The following is a 13,264-nucleotide window of genomic DNA, read 5'->3' as shown; positions in this document are numbered from 1 at the left end:
GAGGGTTTGTGTACTTCCCTGTGTCCCTCACTAATACTGCCAGGAGCTATTTAAATACTGGAGCAATCTGCCTCACATGTGCCATGAGCAAGTCCTGACTGCACTTGGCTTCAGCCATGAATAATACTTTGGAGGATTTGAGAAGGATAAAATGCTTACTCAGCGTTCCATGATTAGTTTTATTCTCAGACCATAAGCAGGAATTATACCAAATAATAGGGATTACTGCTTAAAATGAGGGTTGGTATAAAGAAGATACTTACATTTTTTGACCCTGTTCTCATCTTCACTTTGTTATGAAATCATAGAAAAAAATCACATTTTTGGTTTATTTTTGTTTCTCCATTTGCAAAACATTCAGCTTTGCTCAATTGTGTTGTACATTTACTCTTGCTGTTGATACTACTTCTTGATTATATAAAATGATATATCAGTGATGAATCCTTGAAACTTTAGATAACTATGCCTGATCTTCCTGCTGATATAAGAGTAGTTAGTTAACATTTACCTTTTTTTAGGGGATGGGCCAGCTTTCCTTCTCTAAATACAGATGTTTGGTATTTAGGTGGTACTCTGGATTGCCGTCCATTTATTATTCAGAGTGCTTTTCTACATTTACTTTCTCCTCCGTATCATTCCATAGGAAACTCTAGATGTCTCTTAAAGTTCAAGGCATCATTCTAATTGCTGGTGTAAACTCTTGAGTATAAAGTATATGAGCCTGTGTGTGTAGCACAAAATTGGAATCATCTCTCCACAAGGGAAAAGCCAGCAATCCCTGGGAAGGGGAGAATGTGTCCAAGCAAGGGATTAGCAAATGCAGAGTGCCTTGGATAGGACAAGGAGGCCTATTGGAGGGACTAAGTGACTGTCCAGGAGGTGTAGGGATTGGTGATAAGGTCAGAGAGGTAGGAAAGAACCAGGTCAAAGGTGTTTTTGTCAGACCTACTCAAACTGACAGGGCTTTGCTTTGAGTCCAGGGACGAGGACTGAGAATTTGTGATTGCTTTTTTGTGGAATATAGAATTGCTTCTTTGTGTAGCCTCTGGAGATCGGCCTTTTCCAGCCTCAAATGAGCTTTCCGTTCCCTGACCCTTAGAAGCTCTTTGAACCACACCTGACTGCCTTGCATTCATTTTATGCAGCTTACTTTGAGTTCAGTGCAAAATATATATATCTTCCTGGGTTAAAAAAGAAAGAATTTAACAAATGAGCCATTTGCATAGAGGCTAGTAGATCTCAACTCATTCAGATTTATGCTATTTTTGATCGCAGTGTGGGTGCTAGACAGGTGTTTATTTTCACTTACTTTTCACCATTGCACCAATACAAAACTGGTTTTGTCAAACCCTAAAGTATGTTTAAGGTGTTGAGACTGAACCCAAAGTTTGCTGTTATGTCAGATCTGTATGCTTTTGCATGGACTTGGGTAAAGACTTGCACTTTCACTTTCCTTGTCACAACAAGAGCTTATTCCTGTTTCACAACTCGAATCAAGTGTTAGAAATTTAGTAGACTTGACTATGTAAATCTTTCAAGTATTTGTGCAATATTTATTCACTGTTGCAGTGGAGACACTAAGTTGGTTCTCTTGGCAGCACTGAAAAAGCATTACTGGCTTTTTCTTTTGTCTAGAAACAAGTTAGTCCCAGAAGATACCATTCCTTTAACTCCTAAAACAAACACTGCCTTCGTGTTTTGCTGGTCTGCACTTGTCCATGGTTTGTCATCCTTTTTCCCTTACATATCCAAACTCTGATTATATAGAATTTCAATGACTGGTTTGAAAAAAAAAATGAATTTCTAAAGTAAACATTTGCCTTTAAGAAATCCAAGAAATTGCTTAAGTAATTGCATGTTTAGCAAAATTTATAAAAATGGTTAATATTTCTGTTAACCTTCCAGAAGTTTTATTTCTTTAGTCCATTTTTCTTACTTTATTTTCCTTCATGGAGCTTTAGATTTTATTCTTTTTTAAGGATTTATTTATTTATTTGTTTGAAATTCAGAGTTACAGAGAGAGAGGGAGAGACAGAAAGAGAGATCTTCCATCTACTGGTTCACTCTCCAGGTGACCGCAACAGCTAAGACCAGACCAGAGTTTCATCTGGGTCTCCCAATGAGGGTGACAGGAGCCCAAGCACTTGGGCCATCTTCTGCTGCTTTTCCCAGGACGTTAGCAGGGAGCTGGATTGGAAGTGGAGCAGCCAGGACAAGGACCAGTGCCCATTTAAGATGCTGGCATTGCAAGCAGTGACTCTACCCACTATACCACAGTGCCAGCCCCGATTTTATTCCTCTTAATGAATCTCTTTATCATACCCCAACACCCTAAATGCACCTAAATCTTTTTCTTCAAAGTGCATGCTTTGGTTAAATTAGCTAGACTTTAAGAACATTTTTTGGCTCATTTTACAAAGCTAGAGAATATGCTTAGAAAAGGACAAAAGTGCCTTGGCATGTTGTCAAGGTAACCAAGCTTCAAATTTTCTTTCACTTGAACTGTAAATATTCCTGTGGTGCAGTATAGAGTTAGACTGAACATCTTCCTTCAGAAAGAAGAGAAATTGGTTAGAACAGCTGCCCAGTTTGCTGTTGTAATAACAACAGCCAGGAAGCAGTGACTAATGAGACTGCCCGGACACTGTGTGCTGGATGGAGAGGGCTGGCCTACATAAAGTGGCACACAGTCTTCGCTCAGAACTCACTGCCTGACCTGTTGTGGCTAATATGGAAAATTATCCTGGAAACAGCAAAAGTTACTGTGTTTTGTATTTTGCAAATCCCATTGATTACAATGTTAGGCGTGTTTTTATTTTAGCTATCACTTTGTTCCTGATTCTCCCTTATCTCATTAAAATACCTATGAATCATGTATTTCTGGTATTTGAGAAAGAGGAGAATGTCTTTGCCTACTATAATTTTGACTAATTTTTAATATGCATTTGAAGTGGCATATTTTATTTAAATATCTTAAAGTTTTTTTAGACAAGTTTAAATGTGGTGACTCAGTTGGGTCTCTGTATTGTATATTAATGTATGTTTCCAAACTTCACTCAGACAGCAAGATGATTTTTGTGTTTTTGTAACTTTAACCAAGGGAATTTAAATCAGAATTTTCCAGCCCATGAATCAGCAATTTAACTGGCCTGTAGAGAACTCTGAAAGAATGAACATTTCATTCCCCTTTTCCAGGCCTTTTATCATGCTAAATCACAAGTCAGGGGCCTGACAATGAAATCCTTTTTGTATCTGCTTTAAAAGGTTTTAAAAGTTGAACTTAGTGCCCTTTACAATGAAATATGCTCCATAGGTGCCAAATAAATTTAAGGGCAAGGTCTTTGTCTTTGTTACTGCTGGTGAAGAGAGATTTACCACTTGAGATTGTTCCATTACTCCAGTGACATCACCAGCTCAGGTAAGGGTTTTTTTTAATGTATTAAAACTGAAGATCACTAACTTTTAAAGCACAGAGTCAATGCCCTAATTGTATGAAGTTAGTAAGCACTTTGCACATAGATTTATTGGCATGTGCTCATAGTAAAGCATAGTATTATCTGTCAATATTGTATTTGTATCATTTGTATATTTGTTTAGCCAGCGAGTTATGTGCTTGGCACCACTCCATTAGACTTCAGGAAATAAAGTTGTTATCTCTGACCTCCTGAAAGTTATGACCTGATGCAGAAGTAAACCATCCGGCAAGAGAGAACTCATCAACTAGTGTAATAGTTGAAACCTGGGTGTATAGATGGAGCACCAGCATGTTTAGTCTTGACTCTGAGGTTTCTTGCAAGTGAGGTGAGATCTCTGCAGATCCTTGAGTTACTTAAGAGAAACTTGGGGTGAAATGGGCATTCTTAGCAGAAGGAACATCAAAAGTAAAGGCGTTGTTAAAATGTTACTGCTCTGGGGCTCCTTCTTCCCTGCCAAACTTGCACTTTATAGTATTTTAAAATATTGGATTTTTAGGCTTTATTCCCACAGAATTCTGTGTTTCTGAAATATGTTTTAAAGGGCCAGCTTTTGGTTAATTATTCTGAATATATTACCCACCAAAATGACAGTCTTATGTTTTTGTTGCACAGGTTACAAGGTAGGTCCTTGTACGCCCTCGTGGACACTGTCTGTCTTAAACAGAAGAACTTATAGTATAAAATTTCTTCAAGTGCTTTGAGCTCTAACTTGCTATTATTTTGGGGGTAAAAAGATAAGGAACCAGGGGCAACTGCTGTGGCACAGCTGGTAAGGTCACTTCCTGCAATGCCGGCATCCCATATGGGCACCGGTTCGGGTCCCAGCTACTCCACTTCCAATCCAACTCTCTGCTATGACCTGGGAAAGCAATAGAAGATGGCCCAAGTCCTTGGGCCCCTGCACCCATGTAGGAGACCTGTTGGAGGCTCCTGGCTCCAGGCGTGGGATCAGCCCAGTTCTGGCCATTGTGGCTAATTGGAGATTGAACCAGCAGAGGGAAGACCTCTCTCTCTGCCTTTCCTTCTTTATCTGTGTTACTCTGGCTTTCAAATAAATAAATAAATCTTTTAAAAAGAGTGAGAGAGAGGGAGAGAGAGAGAGAGAGAGGAGCTGAATAGATGAAAGATAATGAGAACACAAGTTGAATTTTAAAATTAAAAAGATATTAATTTTTTAGGTTTTTCTTTCCCTAGGTCTTTTGTACACAGCCCAGTTTTCTCTTTTCGCTCGGAAGCACTAGCTACTAAAGAATGACTGTGGTTTTCTAAATCACTCCTATAAATTGGAAGCTGAATGAATTGCGTATATTTACGTATTTTGTTTTAGAGATACACTTGTTTGTAACCTTATGTGTGTTCACTTTCTTGACCACAGCTTCTGAGGAAAAGGCACATAGGAAATGACATCGTCACCATCGTCTTTCAGGAGCCTGGGGCACTTCCTTTTACTCCCAAAAGCATCCGGTCTCACTTTCAGCATGTTTTTGTCATCGTCAAAGTGCATAATCCATGTACTGAAAATGTTTGTTACAGGTGAGTCAGTAGTCCCTGATGTGTCATTCTCCCAGGCACATTTTAACAGCAATTTTTCCCAGGAGGTTTCAGTTTTTTAGTTATTATTTCTAACCTCACAGTTCTCTAATTACATTTCTCATTATAATCAGTCAGCTACTCTCTCTGTAAGGAAAAAAGTATTCTCTCTGTAAGAAAAAAATACCTTCCTCCCATTTTGTCCCTTTGTAAAAGTGAAAAGACTTAGCAGTTCAAAATGGAGATGTAAAGTCCACGTTTTCTGTTTTCTCCTTAAACACCACATGTGGCAGGAATCAGTAGCATAGTTGATATCAGCCTGTGAGTTGGATAATGTGGCCATTTAAGTTCTTCTCTAGAAGTAAGTGTTGTGGCAAAAAAACATTTCATTGGGCATCTTGGAACCACTCACTGCCATGGGTGTGCTGAGATAAGGAGCTGAACCTTGTTTGGATGACTTCAAAAGGCCATGAATATGCCTTGGAATCCGGACACTGTTTCTGATGAGGCCTGCTTTCAGTCTACTTCTGCACACAGACTGCAACTCAGCGATCATACCATGCATGCCGGGTACTGACAAGAGAGTGGGCCTTTCACCTGAGTTTGAATCCAGCTTTACTGCTTGTCATGGGGCTTTGTGTGAGCTAGTTATTTTTCTTAGCCTTTTGATTCCTTCTCTTAAAATTGAGGATAACAGCACCTAATTCAAAATGTGGTTATGAAGAATAAATAGCTTAAATTATGCAAAATACCATTGGAGTTTTTGGCATTCATCCAAGGTTATTTTCCTTTATAATCTTAAAACAGGAATTGCCAGTACAGCTGCCTACTGAGCCTAGGTTGGGGACATGAATATTCATTGTAAGAGAATGGTGGGAAGGTGTAGACAGCAGACATGCCCCCTAAAGGCAAAAAAGAAACTAGTCTAAATAATAAATGTTGCCAACTGACATTCCACCATTGTCCAACCTGTCTTAAAAGCCTAGAGTTTCAAACCGCCAGGTTTTAATAGGAGTTCTTCCTCCTGGCCTCCTTGTTCAGCATTGAAAGTCTGGCCCCATGGTGCAGCGTTCCATGTAATAGACCTGGAATCAACCCAAGCAGCTGCCTGTTTTCCCCCCATTGTGATTCACTGGGCTACATGCTCAGGACTACTTTAGAAAAATGCTATTTGAAATAATATACTATCAATTCTGTATAAATGATATGTTGAAAATAGGTTAAGTCGGTGCATACTTGGCGAGTTGGCTTCCCTTCCGAAAGCTCAACCAGTACATGATAATTATGAAGAATAATCTTAAAACCTGGGCCAAGTCAAGTATTTTGAATTATTTTCTGTCTTTAGTTTATGCTTTAATCATGAGTATATTAGGATAAAAAAGCAAAGATAGGTAATATCTATTTATTTTTATTTATTTATTTTTTAATTCTCTGATTTTAATTAAATTACCATGGGAGGGATGTTTTTGAAACCACTAGTGATTTTATATATAAAGAAAGTACATTGCATTTTTTTTTTCTGGGACAGAATATAGCCTAAGAATATCATTCACAAAAGTCACTTGGTTTTCAAGAAACTATGTTGTTATCACTAAATTAACATTTACTGATGAGACTCAGTTGTAAAGTCAATAGAGTGCCTCAGATTTTTGGAAGTGCCTCGTCAGCTTCATTGATCATGTTAAAATCGTTACTAGTATTCATCAGAGAATCAGTCATAACCTTCACAAAAACTGGCCTAATCAATTCTGTAACATTTGTGAAACTTCACTTTGTCACATGGAATAAGGTTTGGCCCAGATTTCCAAAAATACCTTGTGGATCTGTTTCACAGGATACTCTATAAACATGCCAATGATACAGTAAATTCATGAACATAATTTTCAAGGAAATGGCAAAATACGGTCCAGGTATACTGTGTTTTTAAATTGCTCTATCTTAATCTAGGGATATAGGCAAGCTCCCATGAGTGCTGCTGTTCTCATGTGCTTTCCACAGGTTTTGAGTACCGGTGTGTTCTTGCTGACAAGGACCTGCAGAACCAGTCAGTGCAGATCCATAAGTCTTACAGCAACCCAGAGGGGCTAGAGATAACCGCCTGTAATGAAAGCTATGCAGCCTGTGCAGCGTACCTGCCTGAGTAGGGGAGTGTGTTCCCACCTACGGGAGTCTGAGGCTCCCACCATGAATGCAGAGGAATGCCCAGGAACTGATTCTGGATCCAGAGTTCTTTGTAACATAATTGTAGCCTGAAGTTTTTAAGAAACAAACTTAACTGATCGTCTCTTTATTTATTTAAAAAAATGTTTAATTTTAATCACTGGTGCAAATGTGTAGATCTCACTTTGGGATTCATATTTTTGTATACTTTCCAAGGTAAGCTCTAGCTGAATGGGAAGATTCCACTCTAGGGACTTTGTAGATAGCAGTAATAGACTTTTTAAATAAAAAGTAGAGAGATATCTACAAGAAACGTTGACTGCCATTTTAGAAAACTTAATATTTAGCCCCTTTTGGCAAAAACTAGGTGATAGAGTTAAATTGGTTATTAAAATAATGATTGTTTATGATAGTAATAGTGATATTACTGTCATCATTAGTGATATAGCTGTAGTTTTTGGTAATAACTTTCCATGCATTATTTTGTTTAATCCTCACAATGGGCTTTTGAGTACGCTGCTGTTTTGTCCTGTATTTTACAGATGAGGAAACTGAAGGGCAAAGTAACTCAAACTCAGAAAGTGGTGGAGCTAGAGTCCATCTGAGCACACCTAGCTCTGAAGTCTGCTCTTGACCACTTGCTTTATTAGCTTCGACCACGAGACTTACTAACACCCTTTTCCTGTACATCAGGGGATGTTTTTTATTTTTGCTCTTGGTGGAGAGGGATATACATCCATCTGTGTAAAATCAGTAAATGCCATCAAGTTCTTTGGCTAAAATAAGGAATTCTGAAACACCTTCTTGTTCTGACACATTGAGAATTATCAGACTTTGGTAAGAGGATGAGGATATTCCTTCTGGCCTAAAGAAGAAGTGTTAAGGGTTATATAAATTTTTATATCCAGGGATCTCTGATTGATCCCTATATCCAGAATGTTATTCTAATCATGGAATAGCTTTGTGTAAATTCTGCTGCTTCTCATGTACAACTCTTGAGTGCACAGGGCTGTAGTTTACTGAACAAGAATACAGCATACATTGCAGAGTCCCCAGTTAGGTACTCAGGTCTATAATATGATACAAAAAGAATCTCCTATTTAAAAGATACAGACACTATATCTCCTCTACCCACTATGTAGCTCCACGGTGAAAGCTGCTTTTGAGCCTATTAAATGTAAGAAATTTTCTCTGACGCTTTAACTTAAATGCAAGCTGCAGTCAGAGAGTGAGTGGTGCAAGATCCACAGAGTTAAATACAGAAAAATAATGCTCCAAAGTGTCAGATGAGATTTAGCCTTTTCACCACTCCATGGGTAAAATGCTCCTGGGAATCTATGCTCATTGCTGAAAGACAGAGCTAGAAAGGAGATGGAATACATGAGGTTATTTTGCCCCGTGTAAAGGAGGGTGGGTTCCAGTGCTGGATGCTGTCTGAGCTCACTGGCAATAGAGAGAAGAAAAGGCACAGGTGTGGTTAGAATATCATGAGTCCAAACAGGTACCACTTTCCTGGAGTTGCCAAGTGGAAGCCAAATGAGTTCATCTAGAATGTCCATGCTACAGATGGCAGTGAGGGAGGAAGAATCATTTGTAGTGTGGGGTCCAGAAGCATCGGCCTCTGCAACATGAAGACCTTCTTTGCATATCACAGATGTGAATCAGGTCTGCCAACCTCTCCCTTGGGTTTAGTGCACAAACTACAGAACAGCACCACGAGAGAGACCCTATTCCTAAATGAATTTGCTGCATCTGTCCCAAAGGAATACACTCTGCCCTGTCTTAATAACAGCAAAAGCCCCAGCCAGCCAGCCAGCCATCCTGCTGTGATGACTACTGAAGAGTATGTGGATGAAAGCAAAAGTGAGACATACCTGGGGACTAGGATCTTTTAACTGTTTAACCACCCACATTCCAGAAGAGGAGTTTGCATCTGACAACTCATTTGGACAGAATATCTTCATTACTTAATTTATTTTATAATTTTCAGCAAGGATCAAAACACAGATTGCCTTATTTCCTTTATCCTGATGTAGAAAACATCCATCTGAGCAGATGAAGGATTAGTACAAGTCTTGGTCTGCACTATACACTCAGTAATCTGGGAGCAGATTCTCTATGTGCTGCGGGCTTCATTCATTTACATATTCTAATCCTTTTCTGTTAATTCACCAATTTGCTTGTTCAAAAAGGATTGAGGTAACTAAAGCTGCTCTCTGATATAGTGGACCATTAGTGGTTTTGTTGTATTAAGGTGACTGTGAATATTGCTGTATATTTGATCTTTATCCTTCTTTGAATCTCTTAAAGCTTTACTTCTATAAAACTTGCATTTAGATTTAAAAACTGATCAATAAGAGCATTTCCCTAATACAACGACACTTAAAAATTCTGATCCTGTAAATGTGATCATTCTGTCCTGTACTATTGAGATCCAACTGGTACCAAACTCACTTCTTTTTTTTTTTTTTTTAATTTTATTTATTTATTTAAGAGGTAGAGTTACAGACAGTGAGAGGGAGAGACAGAAAGAAAGGTCTTCCTTCCTTTGGTTCACTCCCCAAATGGCCGCAATGGCCGGAGCTACGTCGATCCGAAGCCAGGAGCCAGGTGCTTCTTCCGGGTCTCCCACGTGGGTGCAGGGGCCCAAGGACTTGGGCCATCTTCTACTGCTTTCCCAGTCCATAGCAGAGAGCTGGGTTGAAGAGGAGCAGCCGGGACTAGAACCGGCACCCATATGGGCTGTCAGTTCCGCAGGCAGAGGATTAACCTACTGCACCACAGTGCCAGCCCCCCAAACTCACTTCTATTAGAGTGTTACCATCTTGCTCAGTAGTAGATAACCACAGAATTACAGACTGCCAACCTGGCACCATCTCAAACTGGTATCCCATCCTGCTGTGGATCCATTGTCTCCTGTAGTTCTTTGCTAGGGCTGCCTTAACAGGTACCACACACTGGGTGGCTGGAACAACAAGCCTGTATTTCTCACGGATCTGGAGACAGGAAGTCCAAGATCAAGTTGCCAGCCAGGTTGGTTTCTCCTGAGGACTCCATCCTTGGCATGAGATGGCTGCCTTCTCCCTGTGCCTTCATATCTCTGTACACGCATCCCTACTGTCTCTTTACATGCCCTAATTTCCTATTCTTATGAAGACTTCAGTCAATTGAATAAGGGCCCACCAAAACAGCCTCATTTTGACTTCATCACCTCTTTAAGACCCTATTTTCAGATACATTTACATCCACAGGTTTGGGGGTTAGGAATTCGACTTTGGAATTTTGAGTAGACTACAACTCAACTCATAACACCCCCACCTTCAAGTACATTTGAAAAAAAGTTTTACTTAAAACAAACAAGAAAACTTGGTATGTAGCAATTACAAGAAGAAAAACCTGTGACATAGGTGGGCTAACTTGAGTTAACTCACACTTAAACGTGGGAGTCGGTGTTAAATTGCTGGAGGTAAATATAATATCGAAGCTTATCTCATTTTTCTTTCTTCTTCCTCAGTGTTGGAGTTTCCAGATCAAAAGATGTGCCACCATTTGGTCCACCAATCCCCAAAGGTGTGACTTTCCCAAAATCTGCAGTGTTTCGGGACTTCCTTTTAGCCAAAGTAATCAATGCAGAAAATGCAGCCCATAAGTCAGAAAAATTCCGGGCAATGGCCACTCGAACAAGGCAAGAGTACTTGAAAGATCTGGCGGAGAACTTTGTCACGACTGCCACTGTGGATACCTCTGTGAAATTCAGCTTCATCACGCTGGGTGCAAAGAAGAAGGAGAAAGTAAAGCCAAGGAAGGATGCCCATCTGTTTAGCATTGGTGCAATCATGTGGCACGTGATAGCACGGGACTTTGGCCAGTCTGCTGACATCGAATGTCTTCTTGGGATTTCCAATGAGTTCATAATGTTGATTGAAAAAGATTCCAAGAATGTTGTATTTAACTGCTCCTGCAGGGATGTTATTGGGTGGACGTCTGGATTAATGAGTATCAAAGTTTTCTATGAAAGAGGAGAATGTATCCTCCTGTCCTCAGTGGATAACTGTTCCGAAGACATAAGGGAAATTGTTCACCGATTAGTAGTAAGTACATATTTTATGTTTTCTGTTGTCCTTACGTCTCAGTTCCATATGTCTAATAGTTTCCACCAGGGAAATCCTATCATGATCCCAACACCTAAGGAATGAACTACTCTTCATTAAGGATTCAGTTTAATGTTTAGTGCTGGATCCTTTTGAGCAGTCACTGACTACAGAATGGTGGCAAAGCACCCATCACAAATCCAAATATTTTGCATTTATGGCGACTGAAAGGACATACTTTGATGGTGGGTAATAAATAGGCACAAACTTGCTATTGATTATGTGAATACCTGAGGCCTATTTGCAGCTTCATTTCTGTATGTGTTTATACAGCAGGTATTTTTGTGTAAATACATTAAATAGGTTACATGTTAATCTTCTAGCCATAATTTCCTAAGGGTTTTTTTTGTTGTTGTTAATTTATTTTACTTGAAAGTCAGAGTGACAGAGAAAGGTTTTCATTTGTTTCACTTTGCAAATGCCCACAATAGTCAGGCCTAGGGCAGGCTAAAGCTAGGAGCCTAGAACTCCATCCAGACCTTCTACATGGATGAAAGGGGCACACGCACTTGAGGACACATTAGCAGGGAGCTAAATCTGAAGTGCAGGAGCCAGGACTCGATCCAGCCCGCCAACGTGGGATGTCGGTGTCTGAAGCAGCAGTTTACCCCACTGTGCCACAGCACCACCCTTCCTAAGGAGGTTTTGTAGTTACTCCCTAACTTAAAAGACTGAGAATGGTGGCCAGCGATTGTGGCACAGTGGGTTAAGCCACTGCCTGGGATGCCAGCATCCACTTGAGTCCGGTTTGTGTCCACATGGGAGAGCAGATGGAGTTCCTGGCCCAGCCCTGGCCCTTGTGGCTATTTGGGGAGTGAGCCAGCAGATGAAGGCTGTGTCTCTTGCTCTTTCTGTCTGTAACTCTGCCTTTGAAATAAGTCAATGAATCTTTGTGTAAAAAGAAAGACTAAAAATAAAAATCAGTCTTAAGAAAGGTTATTTTTTAAATGTGATTTTTTACCACAAAGTCCCGAAGTTCTGATGTTTAGCCATCTTATTTCTGTTCCCAGTTTAACAAAGTTCAGATTTCAGTTTGAGTTTGTACAAGGGTAGTAAGAATAAGTAAAACTATTTCTAATTTTAATTGTTTTGGATAAGTTATGAAGGAGACATATAAAGGCAATAAAATTTTTCAGGTAAACCTTACCCTAGGGAAGATGTATTTTTTTTTATTAATCAGAAAAGGTTTAGGGTATGGTGTTGTGGCATAGTGGGTTAAGCCTCCACCTGTAGTGCCAGCATCCAATATAGGCACCTGTTCGAGACCCAACTGCGCTACTTCCCATCTAGTTCCCTGCTAATGCACCTGGGTAAGAAGCAGAGAATGGCCTAAATCTTTGGGCCCCTGTACCCACATGAGAGATCCTAAAGAAGCTCCAGGCTCCCAGCTTCGGCCTGGTCCAGCCCTGTCCTTTGCGACCATTTGGGGAGTAAACCAGTGGATAAGAAGATTTTTCTCTCTGTCTCTCCCTCTCTCTGTCTGTAACTCTGCCTTTCAAATAAAAATTTTTTAAAATCTTAAAAAAAAAGGGTAAGTCAACTATAGATCAGGAAAAAAGGAGAAATTATATCCTTTCTTGACCCTTTTTTTGCCACCAAATATGTCTTTTTTTTTTAATTAGAATCTCTATGTAAGAGAGAATAAAACCAGGACAATGTCTGCTATCATTGAAAAAACAATCTCCTTATTTACAGACACTGTTTACAGTTGAGGGCCTCAGTGTGTTCAATAGTATTATCAAGGGTACATGTTAAAACACAGATAGACATTTAGGGATGATTACATACATGATTAGGGGCCAGTGCTGTGGCATAGGAGGTTAAGCAGCCGCCCACAATCTTGGCATCCCACAATAGCACCTGTTCGAGTCCTGGCTACTCCTCTTCTGATCCAGCTCCCTGCTAATGCACCTGGGAAAGCAATGGAGGACAGCCCAAGTACTCGGG

The 13,264-nt window shown here is 39.8% G+C and overlaps 1 protein-coding gene across 14 annotated transcripts in view; it reads left to right on the top strand.

The window, feature by feature from the left end:
• The window catches only part of SIPA1L2 (signal induced proliferation associated 1 like 2), a 231,310-nt gene that overhangs the window by 150,306 nt on the left and 67,740 nt on the right, over nucleotides 1-13,264 (top strand). For all 14 annotated transcript variants that reach the window (XM_070055530.2, XM_051821459.3, XM_070055529.2 and 11 more), the window contains 2 exons: nucleotides 4,852-5,009; nucleotides 10,681-11,257. In XM_070055530.2, the coding sequence (XP_069911631.1) occupies nucleotides 4,852-5,009; nucleotides 10,681-11,257 (735 nt within the window). The remainder of the gene's footprint in view (nucleotides 1-4,851; nucleotides 5,010-10,680; nucleotides 11,258-13,264) is intronic.

The sequence above is a fragment of the Oryctolagus cuniculus genome, chromosome 13, assembly GCF_051225735.1.
Source record: "Oryctolagus cuniculus isolate XC-2025 breed Fujian yellow rabbit chromosome 13, ASM5122573v1, whole genome shotgun sequence".
Lineage (NCBI taxonomy): Eukaryota > Metazoa > Chordata > Mammalia > Lagomorpha > Leporidae > Oryctolagus > Oryctolagus cuniculus.
This window is presented reverse-complemented; position numbering and strand designations above follow the sequence as displayed.